At 51.3% G+C, this 24,042-nt stretch overlaps 2 protein-coding genes across 6 annotated transcripts in view; one reads left to right on the top strand and one right to left on the bottom strand.

The window, feature by feature from the left end:
* Positions 1-5,039, bottom strand: part of FBH1 (F-box DNA helicase 1) — a 63,634-nt gene extending 58,595 nt beyond the window's left edge. For 4 of the 5 annotated variants that reach the window (XR_004620660.1, XM_034643585.1, XM_034643584.1 and 1 more), the window contains exon 1: positions 4,884-5,038. Coding sequence is in view for 3 of the 5 variants with exons in the window: in XM_034643585.1 (XP_034499476.1) it covers position 4,884 (1 nt within the window). In the remaining 2 variants the exon portion in view is untranslated. Of the gene's footprint in view, positions 1-4,883 lie in introns of all 5 variants that reach the window. The other variant, XM_034643586.1, reaches the window with a different exon arrangement.
* Positions 5,040-5,745: 706 nt separating this feature from the next.
* On the top strand, positions 5,746-20,199 carry ANKRD16 (ankyrin repeat domain 16). The gene is made up of 7 exons (XM_034643588.1): positions 5,746-6,103; positions 8,280-8,500; positions 10,125-10,167; positions 13,324-13,432; positions 13,744-13,905; positions 14,748-14,826; positions 15,921-20,199. Exons 1-7 carry the CDS (start codon positions 5,784-5,786, stop codon positions 16,076-16,078), a joined length of 1,092 nt encoding a protein of 363 aa, XP_034499479.1. The 5' UTR covers positions 5,746-5,783; the 3' UTR covers positions 16,079-20,199.
* The last annotated feature ends 3,843 nt before the right edge of the window (positions 20,200-24,042 follow it).

The raw sequence follows: 24,042 nt of genomic DNA, 5'->3' as shown, positions 1-24,042 counted from the left end.
AGCATCCTTAGAGGCCCCATGTTCAAAATGGAAGCACCTCCAGCAGCCTGGGTCCTTGGATTACTGTTTCAGAGAGGGCCACCCCTCCTTCAAAACACACACACACACACACACACACACACACACACACACACACCTATAACCACCTTAGATTGTCCTGAGATTGAGAAATGAACTTTGTCATTACATGTTTGGATCTACTTGCTACTGTAGCCAAGCCCTCTCTAACCATTCCAGGATCATTTGAAACTGATACCAAATTATTTTCTTTCTTCCCCTATCACCGCTAACGAGAATTTCTAACAAAAAGTCCTCTAAAACTTATAGGTTACAGACCCAAATGGACAAGATGAAGATACTAAGTACCTACAATTCCTGGAGGGAAAGACTGTTAAATAACTGCTTTAAAAGAAAGAAAGAAAGAAATCGGGGCACCTGGGGGACTCAGTTGGTTAAGCATCTGCCTTCAGCTCAGGTCATGATCCCAGGGTCCTGGGATCAAACTTCACGGCAGGTTCCCTACTCAGCGGGGAGTCTGCTTCTCCCTCTGCCGCTCCCCCTGCTTGTGTTCTCTCTCTGTGTCAAATAAATAAATAAAATCTTAAAAAAAAAATCAATCAATCAATCAATCAAGGTAATTGTCTAGTACAAAAGAACCTGACCGGACAGACTGCTCCTAACAGGAACCACAGAGGGCAGTCTTGGTAAATAACTTACTGTGTCACCTAACTTCATCTTGTTAGTTCCCCACAAGCCTCCCGCTTTTCTTGGAGGGGCTCTGTGAAGATGGGCAAGTGGACACTTTCCCTCTTGGGTCTCCTAGGAAGATAGCAGGGTGCACTGCAATGTGGCCCATTACTGCAAGGATCTAGGTACTTCACAGGTCAAACTGCAACCTGTGAGACCTAAGGGCCCAATTTAACCAGTTAAGGTATTATTTCCCAACTTCAGCACTGCGGAAAGTATTTGTTCAAGCCAGGAAGCACTTTGCAGTAATAAAACCATCCTGTAGGCCTCTGAGATACTTGTAACAATTATCTGTAAAACTGTGCATTTAATATGCCTCATATGCAAATCATATGACTATAGTGTATTTCACTATATGTTATTATACTAGCGTCAACTGTCTGTGTGGGTATTAACATGTCTCCCACCAATGGACTGAAAGCTCTGTCGTCTGGTGGGAGGCAGGAGCAAGGGACTCGCTCGGCCTAGCACCCAACACATACCACTCCATGTATAACTGGCCATCAGACAGATAAATGCACCACGACAGCGCTCCCCCACTTCCCTCCGTAGCAGTTTGGTTCTTCTTTGGCTTGGAAACCCTAAACACACTACCTTACAGCTCCTAAGTGCTTCACGGCTCTGGAAATTCCGTCACATATTCTCACTGGAAGCTCACCCGATCCTATGACTTTAACCAGGGCTCAGAGGAGGCTTACATCAAGTCACAACATGGCTTCGACGGCACTTAGCTTTTCTGACTCCCCAGGGGCACTGTTCTTTCCAGTTAACGTTCCACCTTCCATATCCAGAAAGCTTTAAAGCAGCCTCTGAAAACTTCAGGTTTAATTTCTAGGTCACTTTTTTTCATCAGTGTGAAATGTCATTAACTGAAGACTTCATAACAAGCGAGTATTTAGAAAACGTAACTGGAAGGAAAATAATCACTAACTACAGTAAGCTCAAAATGGAAAAACTTCAAAATATTGCATCCCCATTAGCACTGCAAGAAATCAACGCAGAAAGAAGACACTGCGGTCCTGGTCCTACCTCCCTTGATGGAGGTGCCTCCGATCGCCACATCCTGCTTCTCTAGAAACCCCAAAGGCCTAGGCTAGAAGGCCTGATCTTCCTCAGATCGTGTCACACTCTGCAAACACCTGCTCCCCCTGAAGAGACAGCATTCACTTATTAGAACACACAAGGATGGAGACACAGGATTTTCACAAGGATAAGAAGGAACGGTGAAAAAAGGAGAAACAAGAAAATGACTATTACAGACTATATTTTTATATATTTGAAAGGCTTTTCCTTCTGTCAGTTCATTCCACAACCACTTTTAAGTTGTTACCATATCCCAGATTCATTATAAACACCATGAGGGCTTCCTCTCTCAGTATCTCGGTGTCAAATGCCGAACGGGTGAGCACACAAAACAGAAAAGATTTTGCCTGCCCATAAGGCAGAGAGCAAAACAATGACAAATCACCATACATAAGGCAATATAAGTGCTGCACAAATAACGCATGAAGTGCTGAGAGTAAAGGGAGCACAGTAGGGATGTTGAAAAAGGCTTTATGAAGAGTTCAGCCTCGGAAGACGAGTAGGATTCACTAAGGCAAAAGAAACACTATGTACAAAACGCAGAGAAATAGCACAGCATTGGTGCAGTGGGAAGTCGAATTTCGTTAGAACAAGAGGTTCACAGATGGGGGAGAAGCTGGAAAAGGAATTTGAAGGCACAGATTGTAAAGGTCCTTAAATAGAGCCCTAAAGAAATTGCGGGCTTTACCGTGTAGGCGATTCGGGGATTATCTAGCTTACCAGCAGGGCCAACGCAGAGTCAGATTAACAGTCATCCTGGGAGCTGGGTACAGGATGGGTGGGTACAGAGACCGCCAGTAAAATCAGACAGAAAGCCACTTCCCTACCCAAGACGAGAGCTGGGAAAGGCCTGAGAGCAGCAGAGATAGGGAGGAGGGGAACAGGAAGGTCAACACGTCTTTTTCGACAAGACTGAAAAGAACGATGAAAGAGAAGTGACAAAGGTAACTGACATTTCTAGCTGGAACCCAGAGGTCACGTCATTAACCGCATTAAGGAGTAAAAGACAGACAGTGTTTTTGTTTTACTTGCTTTTTCCTGGAAGGGGAAGGTGAAAGTTCCCAGTTTTGAAAGCAGTTGTTTGTTTTAAAGTTATCTGTGGGATACTGGGTTAAGATCCAGGAAGAACTTTGAAATAGGAGACCGGTCCTCAAAAGGCATGTGAGTGACAGCTGAAGCTGTAAGACATGAGATGCTGTGATGACAGATAAATTTCTAGGAGTTAGGTGATTTTCCAAGCCAGAAGGGCAAAGACAGAATCCAATTCAGTTTTCAAATAAAATCCGCCTAGAAGAATAGAGTGATATGAGAAGCAGAGAAAAGATGATGGCAGCAAAACTGAACTTCAACCAATACCAACAGTGTTCACACATTCACAGATCACAGAACATGTCAACGATCGGGACACCGATGACCGTAGCTGAATGCTCAGAACCATGAAATACAACGTAAGAGAAAGCAGAGAAGACAGCCACGTAGCAAATTCCAGCGCCAATACTGACTACATGAGAAACGAGACATGAAACAGCAGACCACAAATTCCAAGAGCCTGCGGAAAAGAAATGGGCAGCCCGACTGGGAAATCAGCAAGACCCAAGCACAGCTCCATCTGTCAGCTTACCGTACAGATTCCTTCCCTCTACACCAAGCTTTTGCTCTAAAAAATCACAAGGGCCACGGTCAGATTCGTATACATTATCATCTAGTTATCTAAAGGGAAATACAGGAGCTCCGCTCCTAAAGAACACAGGGGAGGATTTGCATTGAGGGCACTAGGTAAGTAACCAATTATCTGGATTTGAAATGTTCTTATCGTGCACCCATGTGTCCCCATTTTGTTTTTAAAAACAGGGAAACTGGAGACATAAGGCAATAAAAGGTGGGGTTGTTTGTAATTAGGATGGGGCTGGGGGGCATGAGCAGCAAAAAATACGAAGTTACAAGATGCCTCAGCTTCCATTTGCACCAAACCAAGAGCGGCAGTAAGGGCAATGCTGGGCATGTTCTCAAACTTCGTACATTTCAAAATACTTTTGTGCCCACCCTTTGCTGAAGTGGCAAGAGATAACGAACAATAACTTCGGCAAAACTGATACTGGACCCACTTCTTACTCAGTAAATTAACCAAATTCAATCTGCTCATTAGTGAAATGGGCTTGTTTGCATGGGTCCATACCAGAGGTCTCCTTTCATTGTATCTCCTTAATTTATGTGAGCACAGTGCCAGGGCCCAGCAGGCACTCACTAGGTGCCACCATCCTTTGTTCCAGAGGACTTTATTACCTCTAGCTCCATGGGAAAATCACTAACTTCTTGAGGCATCAATTTCCCCACCTGTAATGATGCCTCACAGGGTTGTTTGCAGATAAATTAACGTACTCTAAGCCATACAGCACAACACAAAATGTAAAGCATAACTGTTTCCAAGCCTGGCAAATAGTAGCAACTTTTGGATTGAAAACACCAGGAGATTTGAATGACTAGTGCCCAATAAGATCTGGTTGAGAATTCAGCACCTGCCCTAATCTCTCCCATCGCCCCGTTCAGTTTGCTTAGATCTCCACGTACCCTCCACAAGACAAGCTCGAGGCCTTCCCACATCACCCTAATTTTCTTAATATTCAGGGAAGGGGGATTCAGATAAGGGAGCCTACAAATGAAAGAGTCGCAAGAGGACGCAATCAAATGACTCGCCCAAGGTCAAAACACCAGGGTAGAAAAGGAAATGCCGGCTTGTCAGCCACCGAGGCCACGTCCCCCGTGACTCCTGCAACCGACGGGGAACGACCAGCTCCCCCCTTCCCCAGCCGCAGGACGCAGTGTGGGGGCGACCCTCGCCCTCCTGCGTGCACGCCCCGCCGAGCCCTTCCAGCCTGGCCAAACGCTGCGGACCCGAGCTCCTGCACAGCTGCGCTGGTCCCGGGCCCCCACACCCTCCACGGAACTGCTCCCCGCCCCGAGAGGCCGGACCCCCGCTCAGGACCCCAAGAGCTTAAGTGTCCACACGGCACGGCCCCGCCCGCGCTCCCTGCCTCGACCGCGGCCTCACGCACTATGGCGCTCCGGACCGGGCCTCCCGCCACCGCCGCCGCCGCCGCCGCCGCCGCCGCCGCCGGGCCCGGGCCGCCCGGCCTCCCAGTCCCAGCGTCCCCAGGGCAGCGCCAGCCCGAGCAGGCCGCGGACTTCCTCCGCCAGCTCCGCCCTAGCCTCAGCCCCGGGAAGAGCCCGCCGCCAGGACTGACAGACAGCCTGCATGTCCAATCGGAATGGCACGCGGAGGGGGCGTGCTGACGGACTGCTCCATCTACCAATTGGAATGCGCTCCTCCAGGGGGCGCGGCTACCGCTAGCGGGCCCCGCCCCGTCCGTGTTTCCGCTGGGGCCGAGGGGGCGAGTGGAAACTTTCCCAGAGTTCCTCCGAGCTCCCGCGGACCGGAGGAGGGGTCGCGGCGGGGTGGGGGCGGCCGGCTGAGGTTGGGTTGGGGAGGGGCTGAGGGTGGGGACGCGCGGGGCCCCACCCCCTCCCTGAGGGCCCGCGGCCGGCCTAGCGACGGAAGGGCGGCGGTCCGGGTCGGAATCCCGGCCCCTCTCGTGTACCGCCCCGTGCGGGCTCCTCCTCCTCCGCCCTGCTGGCTGCTCTCGGGGCCGGGCGGGCCTTGCTGCCGCGCGGAGCGAGCGCTGGCCCGGGGCCGGCTGGGCGGCAACACCCCTCACACCTGATGTAGCGCCCCAAAATGCAGCCCGTGCGGGCGGCAGCCTGGGAACGAGCCTCGGGTCTGTGAGCACCGCCGGGCCCGCAACCCGGAGCGCGCGTCCGCCTAGGCCCGCGAGGCGAGACGTCTGCTGGAGGACCACACGCCGCGGAGAGCAGCGGGGGTCGGGGCGTCCCGGGGGCCGCGGCGGGCAGGGCTGGGGGTCCGCAAGGCCCCTCCACCCCCGCCGGCGCCCGGGGCCATGGCGGCGCCCGGGGACCCGCGGCGGCTCTACCGGCTGGTGCAGGAAGGCCGGCTGTGCGCCCTGAGGGAGGAGCTGAGGGGAGCTGGGCCCGCGGGCTGCCCGGGGCCCTCCGGGGACACTCTCCTGCACTGCGCCGCCCGCCACGGGCATCGGGACGTGCTGGCCTATCTGGTCGAGACCTGGGACATGGACATCGAGGCCGCCAACCGAGACTACAAGCGGCCTCTGCACGAGGCTGCTTCGCAGGGCCACCGGGACTGCGTGCGCTATCTGCTGGACAGAGGAGCCGTGGTCGACTGCCTCAAGAAAGCCGACTGGTAGGTGGCTGGGGTTCGTGCTCCACCCCCCACCCCCACTTCTCCGCGGAGTCATGGATTCCCGTGTACTTTGTCCGCCTCGACACCGTAGCTTCTGAGCCTCCCCCTGTAGGACAGATTACCCACTGCGAACAGTGGGTTACTCTTGCGGGATTAACGGTTCCAGTCCTCTGTTCAAACCCTTTCCCTTTATGAAACAGTATGCAATATGATCAAACAATGAATTGTCTGTACTACCTGTAGCTTGAGGCTCGCCTAGCTAAATGATTACTTCACCAGTAGCATTGTTTTAACTTGTTATTTTGGAATAGAGGTTCACAGAAGGTTGCAAAGAAATGTTCAGGGAAGCCCCGTGCGCCCTTCCCCCAGGCTCCCCCAAAGTTACCATCTTACACAGCTGCAGTACAGTACCAAGACTGAGGCACTGACATTGCTACAGTCGATGTCCTTATTCAGATTTCACCAGTTACACAGACACTAGGGTGCGTGTGGTGCTGCATGTGATTTTATCACATGAAGAGCCCTGCGTGAGCACCTCCACAGACAAGATGCTCAGCGCTACCATCACACAAACCAATTGCATTTTGTTAGATCAACACCATCTCCAGTACTCACTATGTGGGCCTCCTTAGAGGTGATAACATCCTGAGATTCGTAAGGTAATGGAGTTCCTGCCTGCAAGTGATTCCTGATCTGGTATCAATATGAACCACAGCAGACAGACTGATAAATAAAGTGCATCTTGCCGGCTGGGGTGGTGGGTCAGCATGGTTGTGTTTTGAGGGCTGCACTCTGGCTATGACTTATCACAAGACTGATTTTCTTCTGCTGCTGGTGAACTGGTCTAAAGACCATGCCAAGAGACATATTACCTCATATGTGCCTCAGAACAATTCTGTGGATAGGAAACTGGCCTCTCCCCAGAACACCATTAAAGAGGCAAAGTTCTTTTGGGTATGTATGTGGGAGGTGTCGTTGCAGTGAGACATTTTTGCCCATTCTCATCTTTCTGGCTTTCTGCAATACCTTCCCTGCTTTTTCAATCATCCTGCCTTGCTCAAGATTTATTCCCTCTGTGAAGCCCTTCTGGAAGGTTCCAGGCTTCATTTTTCTGGGTTTCTCCCTCTTAATTTCTCATTCACTCTCATTGCTACTTCCCCCCACAAAAGTGTTGGTAATCCATTAATATCATAGCAATCTTAGAAGATAGATCCTAGATGTGCCCTTAGAGATCTAGATACAGTGAGCTCCCGCTGTGTGCCAGACATGGGTCTTAACCCCCAGGAATCAGGAGGTAAATAAGACCTGCCCTTGCTTTCCAGGGTTTATGTCTCCCTCATTTTGCAGATGAGAAACCAGCAGCTCATGGAATTGAAATGGCTCATCCAAGATCACTTATGAGAAGAGGAGGGATAGAGCCACCTCCCTTGATATTAATGTAGTTTATTCCCATAATTGTGGGTACAAGTCAGTTCAGAAACTTACTATAATCACACGTTCCATTTGTGTCACCAATGTTTGCTCCTTATGGGTAGGCACTGTGTCAAATGTTCTTTTTTAGCCCTTTTTCAGCACAATTTAATTCATAGATGATCACTGATTGAAGTGAATGGTATAAGTCCAGCAGAGTACTTCTTACACAAATATTATTCAAGACAGGGATGCCTGGGTAGCTCAGTCGGTTAAGTGTCTGCCTTCGGCTCAGGTCATGATCCTGGGGTCCTGGGATGGAGTCCCACATGGGGCTCCCTGCTCAGTGGGGAGCCTGCTTCTCCCTCTCCCTCTGCCACTCCTCCTGCTTGTGTTATCTCTCTCTTTCTCTCAAATAAATAAAGTCTTTAAAAAATATATTATTCAAGGTAAACTATGGTTTTGGTTAACTCTGTCTCAGTTTGGTCCCATAGACTAAACTTGTCCAGAAGCAGGTTTGCCTCCTCAGTATTCCCCTCCTGCAGGCATGCCTACATCCTAATCACTCTCCCTTTCTTATTTCTCCTGGAGCCTCACGGCAGGCAGAGAAGTTACCAGTCAATGCTGTTTTCCTGCTTCCCAGACCCCTGAGTCCTCTAGGTTTTTCCATCTCTGCCAAGGGCATGTGCTCTTCTGAACACCGGCCGCACACTTACTAACGTCTCAGCTGCCCTTCCGTCTGACAGTTTGTCCTGATTGGCCTTAGGACACCTTTGATGATGGCCTGCACAAGGAAGAATCTGGAGGTGATCCAGGACCTTGTGGAACATGGCGCCAATCCACTTCTGAAGAACAAAGACGGCTGGAATAGTCTCCACATTGCCAGCCGAGAGGGTGACCCTCTGACCCTCCAGTACTTGCTCACTGTTTGCCCAGCCGCCTGCAAGACAGAGAGCAAAATCGGGAGAACTCCCTTGCACACGGCAGGTATGGCCCGGAGCTCTGCGGGGACGCGGGCACACGTGCAGCCCACTCACCCGACCCTGCAGAACGCCTTCTGCTTAGGGGCACCCACGGGGCTGGAGGGGCTTGGAAACTAGAGGGCCAGGAGTAAGAGCAGCTTTGGGGTATTTCGGCATATAGTTTGTTCCTAAAGCTAATGGAACTTCGCACATAACATGTTCTTCTTTCTCATATTCATGTCTATCTGTCCTGTCCTCCCCAGTTTGTTGGAAAGCTCATTCTGTTCTTCACTGACTTTGACCTTGGGTAAGGCACTTAGTCTCTTAAGCAAATTTCCTCATCAGCAAAATAATGATGGTAATGAGGCCCATATCACAAGGTTGTTGTAGAGTTCAAGGAACTTGGCACAGTCGACAGACAGCACAGACGACCTGGGTGTGGCTCTTTCCAGGATCGTGTTTGCATTGTCTTTGTTACCCACAGGAGGAAAAGAGACTATATTTCCATATATCCTCAGCAACACGTCCCACAGTGCTCATCCATTTAAATAAATATGGGTACTTACTCGTAATTAAGTACCTGGGCTTGAGTGTCTTTGACTTATCTAGTGATAATGTCAGTAAAAATGTGGGGTACAACTGAGTAATTATCCTTAAATCTGAATTATCTATTCATAGATTATTTTAAATTAGTGAAAAGCAAAACGTGCTGTGGTGTAAGACAACACGGATATTAAAGACCTCAAGAGTCCAGATCAAGAAATTTAAGAAATGATCTTTAGCATTTTGGATAGTACATTGAATTAGAATACAGGGCCTTAGTTTCTCAAAACATCAATACCTGTGACATGATATAGTTTAGGAAATATGCATACGATTATTATAGCTACAGAGAGCAGTTAGGGACCAAGGAATTCTTTTTAAATCTTTAGAAATGAGTAGAAAAACTTCTCTGGGGGCGCCTGGGTGGCACAGCGGTTGGGCGTCTGCCTTCGGCTCAGGGCGTTGTCCCGGCGTTATGGGATCGAGCCCCACATCAGGCTCCTCTGCTATGAGCCTGCTTCTTCCTCTCCCACTCCCCCTGCTTGTGTTCCCTCTCTCGCTGGCTGTCTCCATCTCTGTCAAATAAATGGATAAAATCTTTAAAAAAAAAAAAAAAAGAAAAACTTCCTGTGCTATGAATTGTTTGACTAGTTCCTCTAGAAACAATCAGCACCTAGCCATTCACAGAAAACAGTGAAGAACAGATAATTGAAATCTTTATTGAGTGTCATTCTCTTTAATAGGAGAATTACATTCCTCCTTATTTTGTCATGGATCATTATTAATGTTTTACATTTCCTGGGCAAAAACTGACCGGCCCTAAGGATTTGCAGCACAAAAGTGAGGAGAAAGTTTAGTATGAGAATTTGCCATGGAAGTGCTCACAAAGACAAGATAATTGAGTGTTGGCTAAGTGCCTGTTAAGTGAAAACATCATCGTTACCACTTATTCAGCTAAATTTTTATTTTTCTAGGATGGTAACAGTGTCCCTGATTTAATTACTGCTTCCTGTAAGTCCTAGCTAAAAGGATGGGGCAGAGAGAGGAGGAAAGAAGAGTTTTATACCTGCACTAAAAAGCTCTGACTCTCAACTCTCTTCTCCCAGCAATGCATGGCTGTTTAGACGCAGTAAAGGTGCTTCTACAGAGGTAAGAACAAAACAGCAAGTGGAGGACAGGGTTGGCTAATTGTGGCAGTTAATATCGATGCTATAGGACAAGCTCAGAAAAATTGCTCAGAAAGAAACTAAAGCACCCAAAGAGAGATGAACAAAGGACGTAAAGAATATAAAACAAAAATCACTAAGTAACACGAGGGGGAAAAAAATCACACATGTATCTGCTCATTCGGCAAGTAATCATATCCTCAGTGCCTCACACCCACCAAGTGCTATACCATGTGCACGGGCTGCAAGAGAAGCCAGCCCACACGGGTCCCCCTCATGGAACCCACAGACTGGCAGACAAGACTCGCTGTTCACATCCTGTGAGTCTGAAGAGTACAAGGAATTGCAGGATCCCTCCAGGAACATATGCCAGGGAGACCCAACTTGACTGGGAGTGAGGAATGTTGGCCCCTGGGATATTCGAGCTGTGATCTGAAGGAGACTGAAAGTGGGAGGCGGGGCAGCATTCCAGACAGAGGTAACAGTCCCCGTGAATGCTCAGAGCCAAGAGAAAGCATGGTGCCTTAGTAAAGGGAAAGTTCCGTGTGTGCTGATGCCTCAGGAGTGACAGGGAGAACAGCACACAATGAGGAAGGCCAGACTTAGGGAGGGCACGGGGCTATGTGAGGACCTCAGATTCTAGTCTAAGCATATGCGATGCCATTAAGCAGAGTGGAGGGTGGACGGTAATAAGAAATTTGCATTTTTTAGGGATCCTCTGGTTGGAAAATAGAGAATGGGCCGGGGGGTGGGGGGGAGCAGGAGCGGCTGCTGTGAATGTTGGGAGGCCATTGCAGTTCAACAGGAGAGAAATCATGGTAGCTGGAATAAGACGCTGACTGTAGGGGTGAAGAGAAAGACATACAGATACTTAAGAAGTAGAATCGAAGATCCAGGTGAATAATTTGATCAAGGGAATGAGGAAGGAGAAGTCAAGGATGACAGGTTTCTTGAGCACCTGGTGATGGTGCCGGTGCCATTTACTGAGACAGCACTGGAGGGGGAGCAGGTTTGCCGGGAACATGATACTTTCACTTTTGGACACGTTGAGTTGCATGTACCTGTAAGGCACCCAAGCAGAGATGTCGAGTGGCCAGCTACAGACAAGAGTCTGAAGCCTGAGAAACAAATGTGGGCATCATCAACATAGAAATGACAACTGAATTCATGAAAGTGGAAGAGATTACCTGAGCGGATACTGAATAATAAGAAGAGAACAGGGCTTAATGCAGTGCTATGAGGGAGCAAAGGTCCTAATGTGAATGGAGGAGAGAAGAGGCCTCCATAGGTCATAACAAAGCTGTAATTTGAAGTGAAGAAGGGAGAACCAGTGTTCCAAGCAGAGGGGATCAGCAAATGCCAAGGCAGCAAAGAGCTGAGCAACTGAAGGAGATGATAATGAGCAAGAAGAGGGTAGGACAGATAGGACCATAACGAAGGTAGAACAGGTGGGAAGGGGGGCCAAGAAGGCAGGATGGATAGGACCCTGAAGGTAAGAACAGAAGAAGAGAGGAGAGGATGGAGGTCGGATGGGGAGGAACAGAAGAGGGTAGATCAGGTGGGAGGCAGGACCAAGAAAAGAAGACCAGGAAGAAGGTAAGAAGAAAAGCAGGGAGGACAGGTGGGTGGTAAGAGTCTAAAGAAGAGAGGACCATGGAGAAGGTAAGAATGGAAGAAGGTAGGTCACATAGGAGGTAGGACCAGGAAGAAGGTAAGGCAGTAAGGAAGGAGGGAGTGGAAGGTATGATGGATAGGACCATGGAGAAGATAGGATCAAAAGATGATGGGAGGAGGGGAGAGGTAGGATGGTGGGAACAGTTGGAATGGAAGAAGGTTGGTCAGGTAGGAGGCAAGCCAGCCAGGACCATAAGGAAGGTAGAAGATCAGGTAGGAGGTAGGACTGTGGAGAAAGTAGGAACCGAAGGTCGTCAGGTTGGAGGCAGGACTTGAGAACAAGGTAGGACACGTCTGAACGTGGAGAAGGTGGGAAGGAAAGCAAGTATATCAGATGGGAGGCAGAACTGAGAAGAGAGGACCAAGAGGAAAGTTGGACCGATAGGATCGTACAAAGGACAGATAAGAGCTGTAATTATGGTTGAAATGGGTGAAGATAGGTCAGCTAGGAGGACTGTGGAGAAGGTAAGAACAGAAGAGAGGAGAAGTAGGAACAAAAGAAGGTAAGTCAGGTAGGAGGCAGGACCAAGGAGAAAGTAGGACAAATAGGATCATAGAGAAGGTAGGAACAGAAGAAGGTAGGTCCATTTGGAGTCGGGACTGAGAGAAGAACCAGGAAGACAGCAGGACTGGTAACTGTGAAGATGGTAGGAACGAAAGGAGGTCACGTTGGAGGCTGAATTAAGAAAACGGACAGGTAGGGGCGCCTGGGTGGCACAGCGGTTAAGCGTCTGCCTTCGGCTCAGGGCGTGATCCCGGCGTTATGGGATCGCCCCACATCAGGCTCTTCCGCTATGAGCCTGCTTCTTCCTCTCCCACTCTCCCTGCTTGTGTTCCCTCTCTCGCTGGCTGTCTCTAATCTCTGTCAAATAAATAAATAAAATCTTTAAAAAAAAAAAAAAAAGAAAGAAAACGGACAGGTAGAAACGGAGAGGATAGGATAGCGGAGTGGGTGGGGAAAGAAAAAGGCAGAATCAACATGAAGGTAGGACCAGTGGGAGGTGAGACTGAGCAGAAGGTGAGGTGAGCAGGACCTGGAAGGAGGTGGAATAGGAAGAAGGGCGTGGGAAGGAGGTGGAAGGAGGAGGAGGACCAGGAAGGAGGCTGGTGGCCCAGAGGAGCCTGAGGAGATGAGCAGATGCCACCTTATCCCGATAGGATCATGAGGGTTTAGATTGTCCTTTGTGAATGGGAGATAAAGGTTTCAAGCAGGAGTGGCCATACCAAGGGTGGTCCTGTGGCTGTGAGATCGGTTAGCAAGGCAGGAGCCACAGCAGGAGAAGTGGACCCAGGACTGAGATTTTGGTAACAGGCTGGTCACGACGGGGAGATGATGCCCGTAAATGGGGAGAGGAAGTCTGAGGAGGGGCCGAGTTTGGGGGACAGGGACCACGTTCCGGTCTCCGCAGCACCTGTGTGCAGCGGGGACCCCCATCTGACCTGCTGCTTTGGGTCTGGGTGGCAGGTGCCAGTACGAAGCTGACTGCGCCGACAGGTGTGGCTGCACACCCTTCATGGACGCGGTTCAGTGCGGCCACATCGACGTGGCCAGGCTGCTGCTCGAGCAACACAAGGTATAGAAATGGCTCTTCCTAAAGTCTCAGATCAGGGAGCACCTCTGGTGTGGGGTCAGTGTCGCGGTGGGCGAGGGGGAGGCAGATGTCCTGGTTTGGGGCCCCTGTGAGGCTCACATGTGTGATGCACGGGTAGCAGAGGACAAGGAGGATCCAGTAAGCAGCTGGTCCATGGAAGTGACCGGAGGCCACCCACCAAGAGTGCTGTGGCCAGAGCGTGGCATCCTCCCCGTGCTTGGCCAGAGAGGACTTGAGGATCTGGCAGGAGGTCCCTGCTCCTCACATGTGGCCTCCTCTCCCCCGCCCACCAGGCTTGCTGGGCTGCACGGGACGCCCTGGGCGCACAGGCCATCCACAGGGCAGCCGTCACCGGGCAGGACGAGGCCCTCCGCTTCCTGGTGTCCGAGCTGGGCGCCGATGTGGATGCCAGGGCAGCACCCAGCCGCCTGGCGCCGCTGCATTTCGCCGCTAAGGTTTGTCTCTCCAGGAAGACCTTCCCTCTGTGGGATGTCCAGGCTTTAGTTCACACCTCTCCTTGTTCTGTTTTTAGGAATAACATAATAACGTCATTTGCAGCCCTAAGAATCCCCCGTGTGAGGTCCTACTGCTCTGTCCTTACACTGGATTCCAGAAGTGAACATTTCTGTAGTGAGGCTCACTGCTTACACCCCGGGTTTCAAGTGTTAGGAGTGTTTTGCGGGTTATCTTCAGCCTCCTCAGCCTGGCTACCTGCCCCAACTGGCTTTTCCAGCAGCAACAGGAATAATTATTTCCCTGAAAACGGCACTCTCCTGTCCCCCAGGAAGGCAGTGGAGAGACGAGGGTGCCCCGAGCGTGGCAGAGGCCGCAAGGGGATGGATGGGACTTGGAGCCATGATTCCCTGTCTCCCTGGGTACTCATGGACTGGCCGGCTGGACAGGAACCCTGTTAACTGCTTGGTAAACGGTGACGCACACTGTGACAAGCATCCAGGACAGGTTGAGGTCTCCCCGTTTATCTTTGCTCTGAAATTCCAGCAAAGAGAGATTCTGCAAGCATGTGTTCTGTGTGAACCAAGGCGCGTGCTCCCGACTGCAGTAGTCGGTAGTTAGGCCTACAGAGTGGATCCTCTGTATTTTAATAACCATATGTCACCAAAATCTGGATTTAACAGTTTACACTCAAACCTGAGAGCCGTGTGAGTCTTCCTCTAGATGTCAAAATTGCATTTTAGAGGCTGAGTATCTTAGAAAAAGTACCTAACATGCATTAGTTTGTGTTTAAAGGCTTGTTTGTGTGCTCGTCACGGGATAACAAGTGTATTTCAACCCTCAGGAAGGACACGTGAGCACGGTCCAGGTGCTCCTATCCTTGGGTGCTGACATCAACTCCAAAGATGAAAGGAACCGATCAGGTACAGCTTCATGTCCTACGTGCCTAGGGAGTGACTAGTAACCCGTGTAGACGATACACGGACTTCAATGTTAAAAACACTGGTTTCGTACTACTCCTCTAGTAGCTCGTCAACCCTTCTTTGAAACAACACGTTTGCAAAGCTCTGGAAATGTCGCTGTTGCCAGGGCGATGGCGGGGCCTGCAGCCTGTCACTGCTGTTCTGCTTTGCACCACGACCGTGTGTGCACCTGGAAGCACTTGCTACGTCCGCCATGCTGCCGGCCACCCGTAGTTCATATTTTTCATAGGTTGTCTCTCTTTGGAATGCATTTAAAAATGAGAATCACTATAATTTCTTTTTAAGATTTGTTTTTTTATTTGGGGTGTGCAGAGAGAGAGAGAATCCCAAGCAGACTCCCCACTGAGCAGGGAGCCCGATTTGGGGCTCGATCCCAGGACCCTGAGATTGTGACCTGAGCCGATGCTTAACGATTGAGCCACCCAGGCATCCCACTATAATTTTTTAAACTTGAGACCCAGAAAGATTTCCAGAGCTAATTCTTTAGACTCGGGTTAGAGTAAGCCCTCCCATGAACATTCTGTGCACCACGGCCGCCTAGGAAGCCCTCTGAGATGCTTAGACGCTCCCTCCAAGGCTGCGCAGGACGGTCGCTAAGCCCAGGGACACAAGACTTTGTCGGCAGAATGCAGGATCCCAGGGCTCACAGCACCAGGAACCTTGAGCGCTAGTTTTCAAAGGGAAAGACGTGTCCCTTTTTCTTTTCATCATGTCATTCTCATTCGCGGCGATATTTTTACTGACATGGAGAATTCACAGAACTTTTAAAATGGTTTCTGTGCCATTTAAAGTTGCCTCTTCGTGACCTTGCTTCATTGCTTTAGGCAAAATCTCTTAAAGTCTCTAATTGGTTGATATTTTTAAAATCATTTCCAACCCAGTCAGGCTAGAAGGGAAAGTGCTCTGGTCCTGTAGAGGGGAGAGCGCAGGGACGAATCACAGAGATATAAAATCTGCGTAGCGGAAGGAGTTTTGTTTTGGGGAGCTGCTGCGGAGTCCTGCTCCAAGTCCATGTGGCTTCTGTCTCCATGCAGCCCTGCACCTGGCCTGCGCCGGCCAGCACACAGCCTGTGTCGAGCTCCTCCTGCGGTCCGGGCTGAGCGACTCTGCAGACATCTCGGGCACCCTGGCTCAGCAGCTCGCTCACAGCGCAGACGTCCTTCAGTGCTTTGACCACTGCCCCGCATCCTGAGGGTGCTTCTGAGAGAGGACAGCGACACGCACGGTGACCACATCCTGCTGCTGCCGTCGTTGGGGTCCCCGGCCAGCAGCCCCGGCCGCCCCTCTCTGGAGAGACCCCAGGCCATGAGGACGTTGGCTCCCGAGCCGTGTGACCCGCACGCAGCGTCTTACATGACCCGGATTCCGCTTTTTCTGCCCTTCTTGTGGAATTAGGGGATGTTCACGAAGTCAGTGTCTGGAGCCCTGAGAGAAGCACGTGACCTGCGTGAAGGTAACAGAGTACTGTTTGCGTAAATACATCAGGTGTTTCATGAGTAATGTTATGGGGGAAGGCAACGACAATGGTGTTAACGGTACAAGAGCCGTAAACGTAAGGGGCCTGCTGCTTCCTTCCCTCCTCGCTTCTTCTTGGTCATTACGGTGGCTTCACTTTGGTTCTGTAGCCAGGATGGAGATGCCTACACAGACATTTGCGAGGAAATAATGGAAATATTTGTACATTCTAAGCACTGCTAGTTAAGCTAGAATGTTTCAGTCTTGAGGTTATTTTTTAAGGTTCTGTGTTGGCTCTCTTCAGATAATAAACACACCTAAAAAATGCAGCTAAGATATTTTCCAAACTTTTCCACCTCAGTTGAAGAATGGAGTTTGTTCTTAAAACGCACACCCCATTTCCTGTCCCGAGCCACCTGCCCCCTAGAGCCTGTGAATGTGGAGGACACTTGACATCGTAACTCCAAAAATCCTGTAGCAGATTGAAGGGAGGCTGTGTCCTCGGGCATTCCGATTCTCTTCCTTTTTCCTTTTGGGGGGAGGAGATGAAGGTCATTTTCTCTGGGTGACAAAGAATAATTAGTCCAGGTCAGTCTTAGAAAATCACAAGCCAGACTCGATCCTCCTGCTGGTCGTGAACCAGTAAGGACGGACTGCGTGCCCGCCCAGCCTGAGCATCGTGCTGGGCCGGGGGAGGAGCAAGACTCCCGCTCTTCATCATCCCAGACGGCGCGAGCCGGGTCCCAGTCTGAACAGCCAACACCTGCTGGTGTCGTCTGTCTCGTGACCTCTACGTGGCACCCCGTGTGATCTGTGCCAGTTCAAGCTTCACTCTCTGCTGCTTCAGAGATCCACCCCATGTTGCTGCCCTTTGGCTCTGAAGATGGCCCTGTGACCTGCGGGAGGACAGAGGGGCGGGTGAGGTGCCGGCCATCCTCCCCGCGCACACACGATGCAGCTCCTGATTCGTCGCGGCTCCACGCGGGGTCCCTGCACACCTGCAGCTGCGCGTCTGCCCCACAAACCAGCGGCGATTGTGGTGCGTGAGGCTGCGCTTTTGCTCCCTGTGCATCCAACTCTGTTCTGTGGTGTAGACTGTGGCTGCTGGAGCTTCTCGAGGACCAGAGACCACGGTGTAGACGCCAGTGGTGTTGATTGTGGCAAAAGCGGCAGGGACAGCCCAGAGACAGTCTACCTCTGGGGTCACCAACACTAGGAGGGAGTCGTGCCCTCACTTCCTAATCATGGGTGCTTGACTCACCTTCTGGGGAGTCCCCACCAGGCCACCCGATCTAAAACTGCATCCCCTCCTCCAGCATTTTGGGCCTCCTGTCCCTTGCTTGCTTTTTCCTTGTTAGCACTTACCACCGCCAGATACACCACACATCGTGAGTCCTGTTCTTCATTTACTGCATGTCTCCCCCGCTGTATCACCAGCTCCAGGGTGGGACGTTGTCTCCCTTGTTCACTGGCTGTCTACACAGCCCGGACAGTGCCTGATATGATATTATGTGGTCGACGAGTGAATGATGATTCGTGTTTCTTGAACACGTACTGGGTCCTGAACGCAGTGCTGAGTGCCTTACCCACACAGTCTCTCTGTGTCCCCCTCGTTATGACTCCACCCCCGGCACCCTTTCTCTGCCAGACTTCTGCAGCCGGCCCCCCAGCTTACAGACGCTGGCCCCTTACTGCTGCTCTGCGGGGTAACCAAGGCCTTGCTGACTGACACACGGAGCAGTGTATTTGTAGCCCTCATGTTGCTGATCCTTCCACTTCAGCGTGACTGTTGCTCTGAATCCCTCCTGCCTTCTGGAAGCCTGTGCCTTGTAGTGGCTGGTAACGCATGCCTGGGTTTTTTGACTTTTCATCTCTATGTCCGTCATGAGCACCTGTTTTAGGGCCTGTCCTGAAAAGCTGCTGTGCCCCTGCTTGTGTCTGCTCACTCTGCATGTGCTCCTTGGCCGTCTCGTCTGTGCTGGACCCCACTGCTCCTCGTGGGGACACTCCATGCCTGTCACCCAGGTCTGTTCTAGGCCATCCCAACTCAGTTTATCTGAAACCTACACTCTCCGTAAGCTGCTTACTCATGTACCCAGCTGGCTGCCACCATCTCTCAAGCTGGAAGCCAGGAATCCGTGACTCCCAGATTCAAGACCTCCAGCCATCATCCAGACCACGGTGGGATCCTAACTGTGCTCTTAACCCCCACCCTGGGCCTGCCCTCCTCAACGCTGTCCCCCGCATGGCTGTCCCAGAGCTCTCACCAAGGTGGCCAGGGTGCTGATTGCTGACATGTTCCCCCACCTGCCTCCACAAGGGCTGTTGGCTGGTCCTGCAAGTGCCCCTGACCCACCATGAAGGTCTGTTCCTAAGAGAGATCAGGGCAGAAGCCTCTGGAAGGAGATAGAAATAAGAAAGAATTGCAATCGTTTGAAAATAGATACAGCCTAATGTACATTATTGGAAAAAAATATGCAAGAAAATATTCACAAGATAATATAAAAAGGAGATCTTAAAATGGAAAAGAAATTACACAAGTCAGGCCAAAAATGGAAAACTCCATGAAGGGAGCCCAGGTGAGGGGACACGGGGTGTGATTCCCATGCTCGCTGCTGGAGACTGCCAGCAGGGGGCAGACCCGAGAGCTGACCGTGCGGTCCCGCCAGTTTGCAAGGCTCACAGGATGTACAAAACAGTGAAGGAGAAACAGAAATTGCCTATTTCCCACTACTCAGAAATAACCACCCTTATTTCCTCCTGGCCTTTAAGTGTATATGTTGGAGGTGACGCCGTGTGCACAGTCTCCCCTAACTTTTGGTCCGAAGTGTATCCTAACATTCTGCAAAACTTTGCATAATTTTATTTTAATCACTAATGCTTCTCGGAGTTGCTGTCTGTATTTATTCTCTAACGTTGTCATTTTTGTTTTGCTTTGGTAAGAGAGGACCTGGGACATCAGTGAAGCCCTTGGACTCGACGGTAGGCAGAGGCAGGGCCGTCAGAACTGGAAGAGGCTCGAGTCTGATCCCAGGTCAGGGCCATGTGGGCCCAGGAGATGGAGGGGCCAGCGGGGGCGGGGGGGCCTGCGCTCTTGGAGATGCTGAGTGGTGAGAAGAAAGAACTAGGAAGACTGTTTAACAGCACAGGTTTACTCAGGGTGAGACCCTAGTGTTTCAGGCTCCAATAAGGGCTGCTTTTGGGGGACAGATGAAGGCTTGTTGGTGGAGTGGGCTCTGTAGAAGGTGGGGAGGGAGGGGGAAGGGAGCCCGAAAGCCCCCGGGGGCGGGACGCCTGGATCAGGATCAGGATCAGGTGCACACGAGAAGGAAGACGGGATGACGAGGAAGTTTCTGGTGCAACCGCGTACATGGCTCATTTAACATCAGTATTTGGAGGAATTGGGGTTTGTGGAACCCAAGGGTTAGTGTTGGGGTCTTTATAGACTTTTAAAAACAGCTTTCCTGAGCCAGCAAGGGTGTGGAGGACATCAGCGCCCACTTAGAGGGTGATGTGGTTTTTACTGGGAAGGAACGAGGCAGAAGGGAGGGCCTGGCTGTGGCGGGAAGGACTTGCTGGGTGTGCGTGATGGAGGCCTGTCACAGCCAGAGTCTTAGTTCCAATGACTGTCCCTGAGAGGAGCCCTGGGGAGGGATCACGTGATGAGCCGCCTGCCTCTGCCCGCCTCTAACGGGCCCCGCGGACTCGAGCCTGAGGATTGTCCTGGGCACCAGAAGCCACATCTGGAAATACAGCAGTCCTAACCCCCTCGTGCATGGGGTTACTGTCCTGGATGTTTTCCCAAGGCAAAGTGGTGGCAGAGCTTGGTTTCCAGGACAGGCTGGAATCAGGCTTCCTGGATTCAGATGGATTTGGATACTTACCTTGTGACCTGGGAAATTCATCCTGGAATCTCTGAGACTCCTTGTAGCTGGGGAGACAGACCAGACACTGGAAACTGGTTATGGATGTGAAACGTCAGGTAGTGGGGAGTTCCAGGGAGGAAAATAAAGCAGAGAAGGGGCGGGAAGTGTCAGGGGCCGCATGGGGGCCACACGGGGGCCGCGTGGGGGACCTCTGGGCAAAGTGTGTGCAGCGCTCTGGGGAGGATGCTCTGGGGGCAGGGGCTGCAGCTGCACAAGTGTGCGAGGCCGAGTGCTCTCAGCGTGCAGGGAGGACCGGGAGCCACTGTGGCCAGGAGCGGGCCTCCAGGCCCTTTGGGGCCTTTTTACTCTGGGCAAGAAGGAGGAAGCCACAGGAGGGTGTGAGCCGCAGAGTGATGAGTTGACCCAGGATCATTCAGAATGTCGGGTGGAGGCAAGGACCTGGTGAGGGGACATCGCGGAACCTCACGTGAGGTGTGACAGTGACGTCCGCCAGCCCACGGCACCTGGGTGAGAAGGTATAGGGTCTGTGTCCGGAGAGATGAGCAGCGCTTACTGGTGACTTGGACGAGGAATGGGAGAGAAACAGGGAAAGTCCGGTCTTCAGGCCTGAGCAAACGGAAGGGTGGAATCGCCTCGTTCTGGGCCAAGAAAGACAGAGGATGGCAGGCTGAGGAGGAAGGTCGGGAGTTTAGGCTTGGACGCTTGTTGGGCACGAACTGCCCAGTCTAATGGGGAGCTGGACGGGAGACGTGAGGTCTGTGCTTGCGGTGTCTGGGTTTGCACCCTTGACAGGCTCAGGGGCGCTGATGTGGACGATGATGGTCTGACTGGCAGTGTGAGAGCCCCCGGCACGGGGAAATGCAGTAGGACACTGGCTGAGGCTCATTGGCCTGCCTCTCTCTCCAGCCACAGTCAGCTGCTCAGGTTCAGGTGTGGAGTAGGCACGAAGTTAGGTTTCTCGAGATGGGGTAAGGGGGGCGCCTGGGTGGCTCAGTGAGTTAGACGTCTGCCTTTGGCTCAGGTCATGATCCCAGGGTCTGTCAAGTCCAGCATCAGGCTCCTTGCTGAGCAGGGAGTCTGCTTCTCCCTCTGCCTGCCCCTCCCCCTGATTGTGTACGCTCTCACTCTCTCTCTCTCTCTCTCTGTCTCTGACAAATAAATCAATAAATAAAATCTTTTTTAAAAAGATGGGGTAAGTGGAGCAAAGGATTATTCAGCACAATATTTAGTTCAGGGTGTATGCCTCAAACCTAAGTCCATACCCAGCACCTGCCTGCCCTCGGATTCCCTCCTGCCCTCAGAGAGAGGACCCCCCATCCCTGGCTCTGCACACAGTGCATAAGGGCCCACACACCTGCCACAGCCTCAGCCTAGCTTCTTAGCATCTCCAAACTCATTCCTTCATCTGCAAAGTGAGGCGATAACGCCCTACTTCATGGAGTCGTTGGAAACTTGAGCCAAGTCTCCGTGTGTAACACTTGGTACACGCCAGGCCCACGATGAACAGGAAACATCCGTGGTCCTCAAAGGCCAGAGGAGTCCATGTGAGCTCCCGGAGGGATCTGTCCTTCCAGGCCTCTTCCAGATTCCCATTCCTCCTCCCCGCCACTGCTGTGCACTTCCTAGCCGCGATCGCGGGGTTTGCCGTGTGCAGGAGCTGCATGTGCGCTGGACGAGGCTGCTCGTCTGCAGCCCCGGCATCTTTCTGCTCATAAACCCCAGAAGCACTACGCCCAGTGCCTGGCCCCGGCTGCACCTTCAAGGACGTGTTTGTGGATTTGAAATAAGCTTATACGATGTAACTCATGCATCTTATTTAATTTTTAATGAGTTTTTATGATAAGAGTAATAATCCTCCTCCTGGTGAAAAAGAATTCAGACAATGCAAATAAAAATTCTCTCCCAGCCTGTTCACTGGCCTGAAGTAACCACTCTTGGGGGCTTTCCAACCAGAGGCAGACACAGAGGGGTTCTGATTACCTAATGGATCCTGTAATACTTACTCTTGTGTAACTTCTGTAACGTTCCACCGCACCCTGGACAGTGTTTCTCGTTAGTCCTTGCAGACCTGCTTCTTCTTTCTCCCACTGCGTCGTTCAGATGTTCCACAATTTGTCCATAGACATTCAGGATGCGCCCAAGGGTTTTGAGAATCCTCGTTCTAAACCGCGGCACAATGAACACGCTACTCTGTGTCCTTGTGTATGTAACTGGAGGGTAAATTCCTAGACGGGGATCAAAGGCTAGGTTGCCGCTGTCGTGTGTCACTGGCTGTAGCAGGTACCGAGACCAGCATGCATTCCAGCAAGCGTAAGAAGTACAGTTTACCGTAGGCTGTGGGCTGACGTGCAGAATCCTTGCAATGGCTCAAAGACAGGTTTCGGTCGAAGGAATTGGTGGAGAAATGACTTCCAGAGCCGTCCTGCAGACCTGGGCCTCGAAGAGAAGTGCTGCCTTTCTCATCAGGCGAATCCTTGCTGGCTGGGTGCGGTCCCTCACCTTCCAGCTCCAGAACCATGCTGTCTGGGTAGCAGCTGGGACTCAGAAATGGTCAGGAAGTCTCCTTGGAAAACAATCACTGATGACAGTTTGCCACCAGGAGCGCTGGTTCCTCCTCCAACTGAAGCAATTAGCAGAGTCCAGCTCACATCCAGAATTCAGGCTCTGCAGGAGCCCAGGAGACGTAGTTTATAACTTTCCTGCTTCTGCAATGTGTGAAGTCACATAAAAAGGAGGGGAGATGGGCCTTGAGTGCCACATGCCCATCACACTTGGTTTTGCCAAAATACCTTCCAGAATCTACCACACAGGAAAGTGCCTGACCCTAACTCACCATCCGCAGAGCTGTGTTACCACACATGATTCCAATCAACCTGGCTTAATTAATAGCTCATTGTTTCGGGTTTGTGTTTCTCTAGCTCTGGGCCAGATCAAAGATTTTCACATTTGCTTATTGACCTTTTGTATTTTTTATCTGTGTTGGTTAGCTATTAGCTAGTAGCAAACTACTTCAAGGGGTGCCTGGGTGACTTAGTCGTTTGAGCGCCTGACTCTTGATCTCGGCTCAGGTGACGATCTCAGGGTCATAAGTTCGAGCCCCATGTTGGGCTTCATGCTGGGCGTAGAGCCTCCTTTAAAAAAAAAAAAAAACCCCTCCATGGCTTAAAGTTAACAACGACTGTTAATTATTTCTCAAGAATCTGCTGTGGGGCACCTGGGTGGCTAAGTCAGTTAAGCATCCGACTCCTGGTTTCTGCTTAGGTCATGATCTCAGGGTCATGAGATCCAGCCCTGTGTCAGGCCCCATGCTCAGTGGCGGGTCTGCTTGGAATTCTCTGCCTCTCCCCACCTCACCTCCTGGAGCACATGCACACACGCTCTCTCTCAAGTAAAAAAAAAAAAAAGAAAGAAAAATTCCGCAGGTCATCCGGGTGATTTTGCTGATCCTGGCTGAACTCAGCTGCTAGCTGGGCTCTCTCATGTGTCTTGGGTCGGCGGCCAGGTCATGCCAGTTGGCTGGTGTGGGGTGCATTTGGCTCTGCTTTAATGTGGCACTTCCTCTCAGGCGAGCCCAGGCTTATGTTCATGACAGTGGCAGGGATCCAAGAGAGAAAAGAGGAGGACTCAATGCCTTTCTCACGTCTGCTCTTTGTGCAGACAGCCCCTTCGCATTAGCCAAAGCAGGTCCCGTGGCCAGGCAGCCGAGCGCAGCATCAGTGTGAGAGGCCTGCGCATGATACAGACAGGCTTTGATAGGGGCCCTTTATGAAATCAGTCTCTTGCATTATCTTTTGTCTTGTTTTGTCTGTCTTGT

Source organism: Ailuropoda melanoleuca, chromosome 15 (assembly GCF_002007445.2).
Source record: "Ailuropoda melanoleuca isolate Jingjing chromosome 15, ASM200744v2, whole genome shotgun sequence".
Taxonomy (NCBI): Eukaryota; Metazoa; Chordata; class Mammalia; order Carnivora; family Ursidae; genus Ailuropoda; species Ailuropoda melanoleuca.
The sequence above is the reverse complement of the archived record's forward strand: the minus strand, read 5'-3'. Positions and strand labels throughout refer to the sequence as shown.

What these genes read in the sequence shown, in the direction of transcription:
- ANKRD16 (XM_034643588.1), top strand. Translation starts at nt 5,784, where the DNA reads ATGGCGGCGCCCGGGGACCCGCGGCGGCTCTACCGGCTGGTGCAGGAA. An exon ending in CGCTGCATTTCGCCGCTAAG is followed by an intron (nt 13,906 to 14,747) that starts GTTTGTCTCTCC and finishes TTCAACCCTCAG; the next exon opens with GAAGGACACGTGAGCACGGT. An exon ending in AGATGAAAGGAACCGATCAG is followed by an intron (nt 14,827 to 15,920) that starts GTACAGCTTCAT and finishes GTCTCCATGCAG; the next exon opens with CCCTGCACCTGGCCTGCGCC.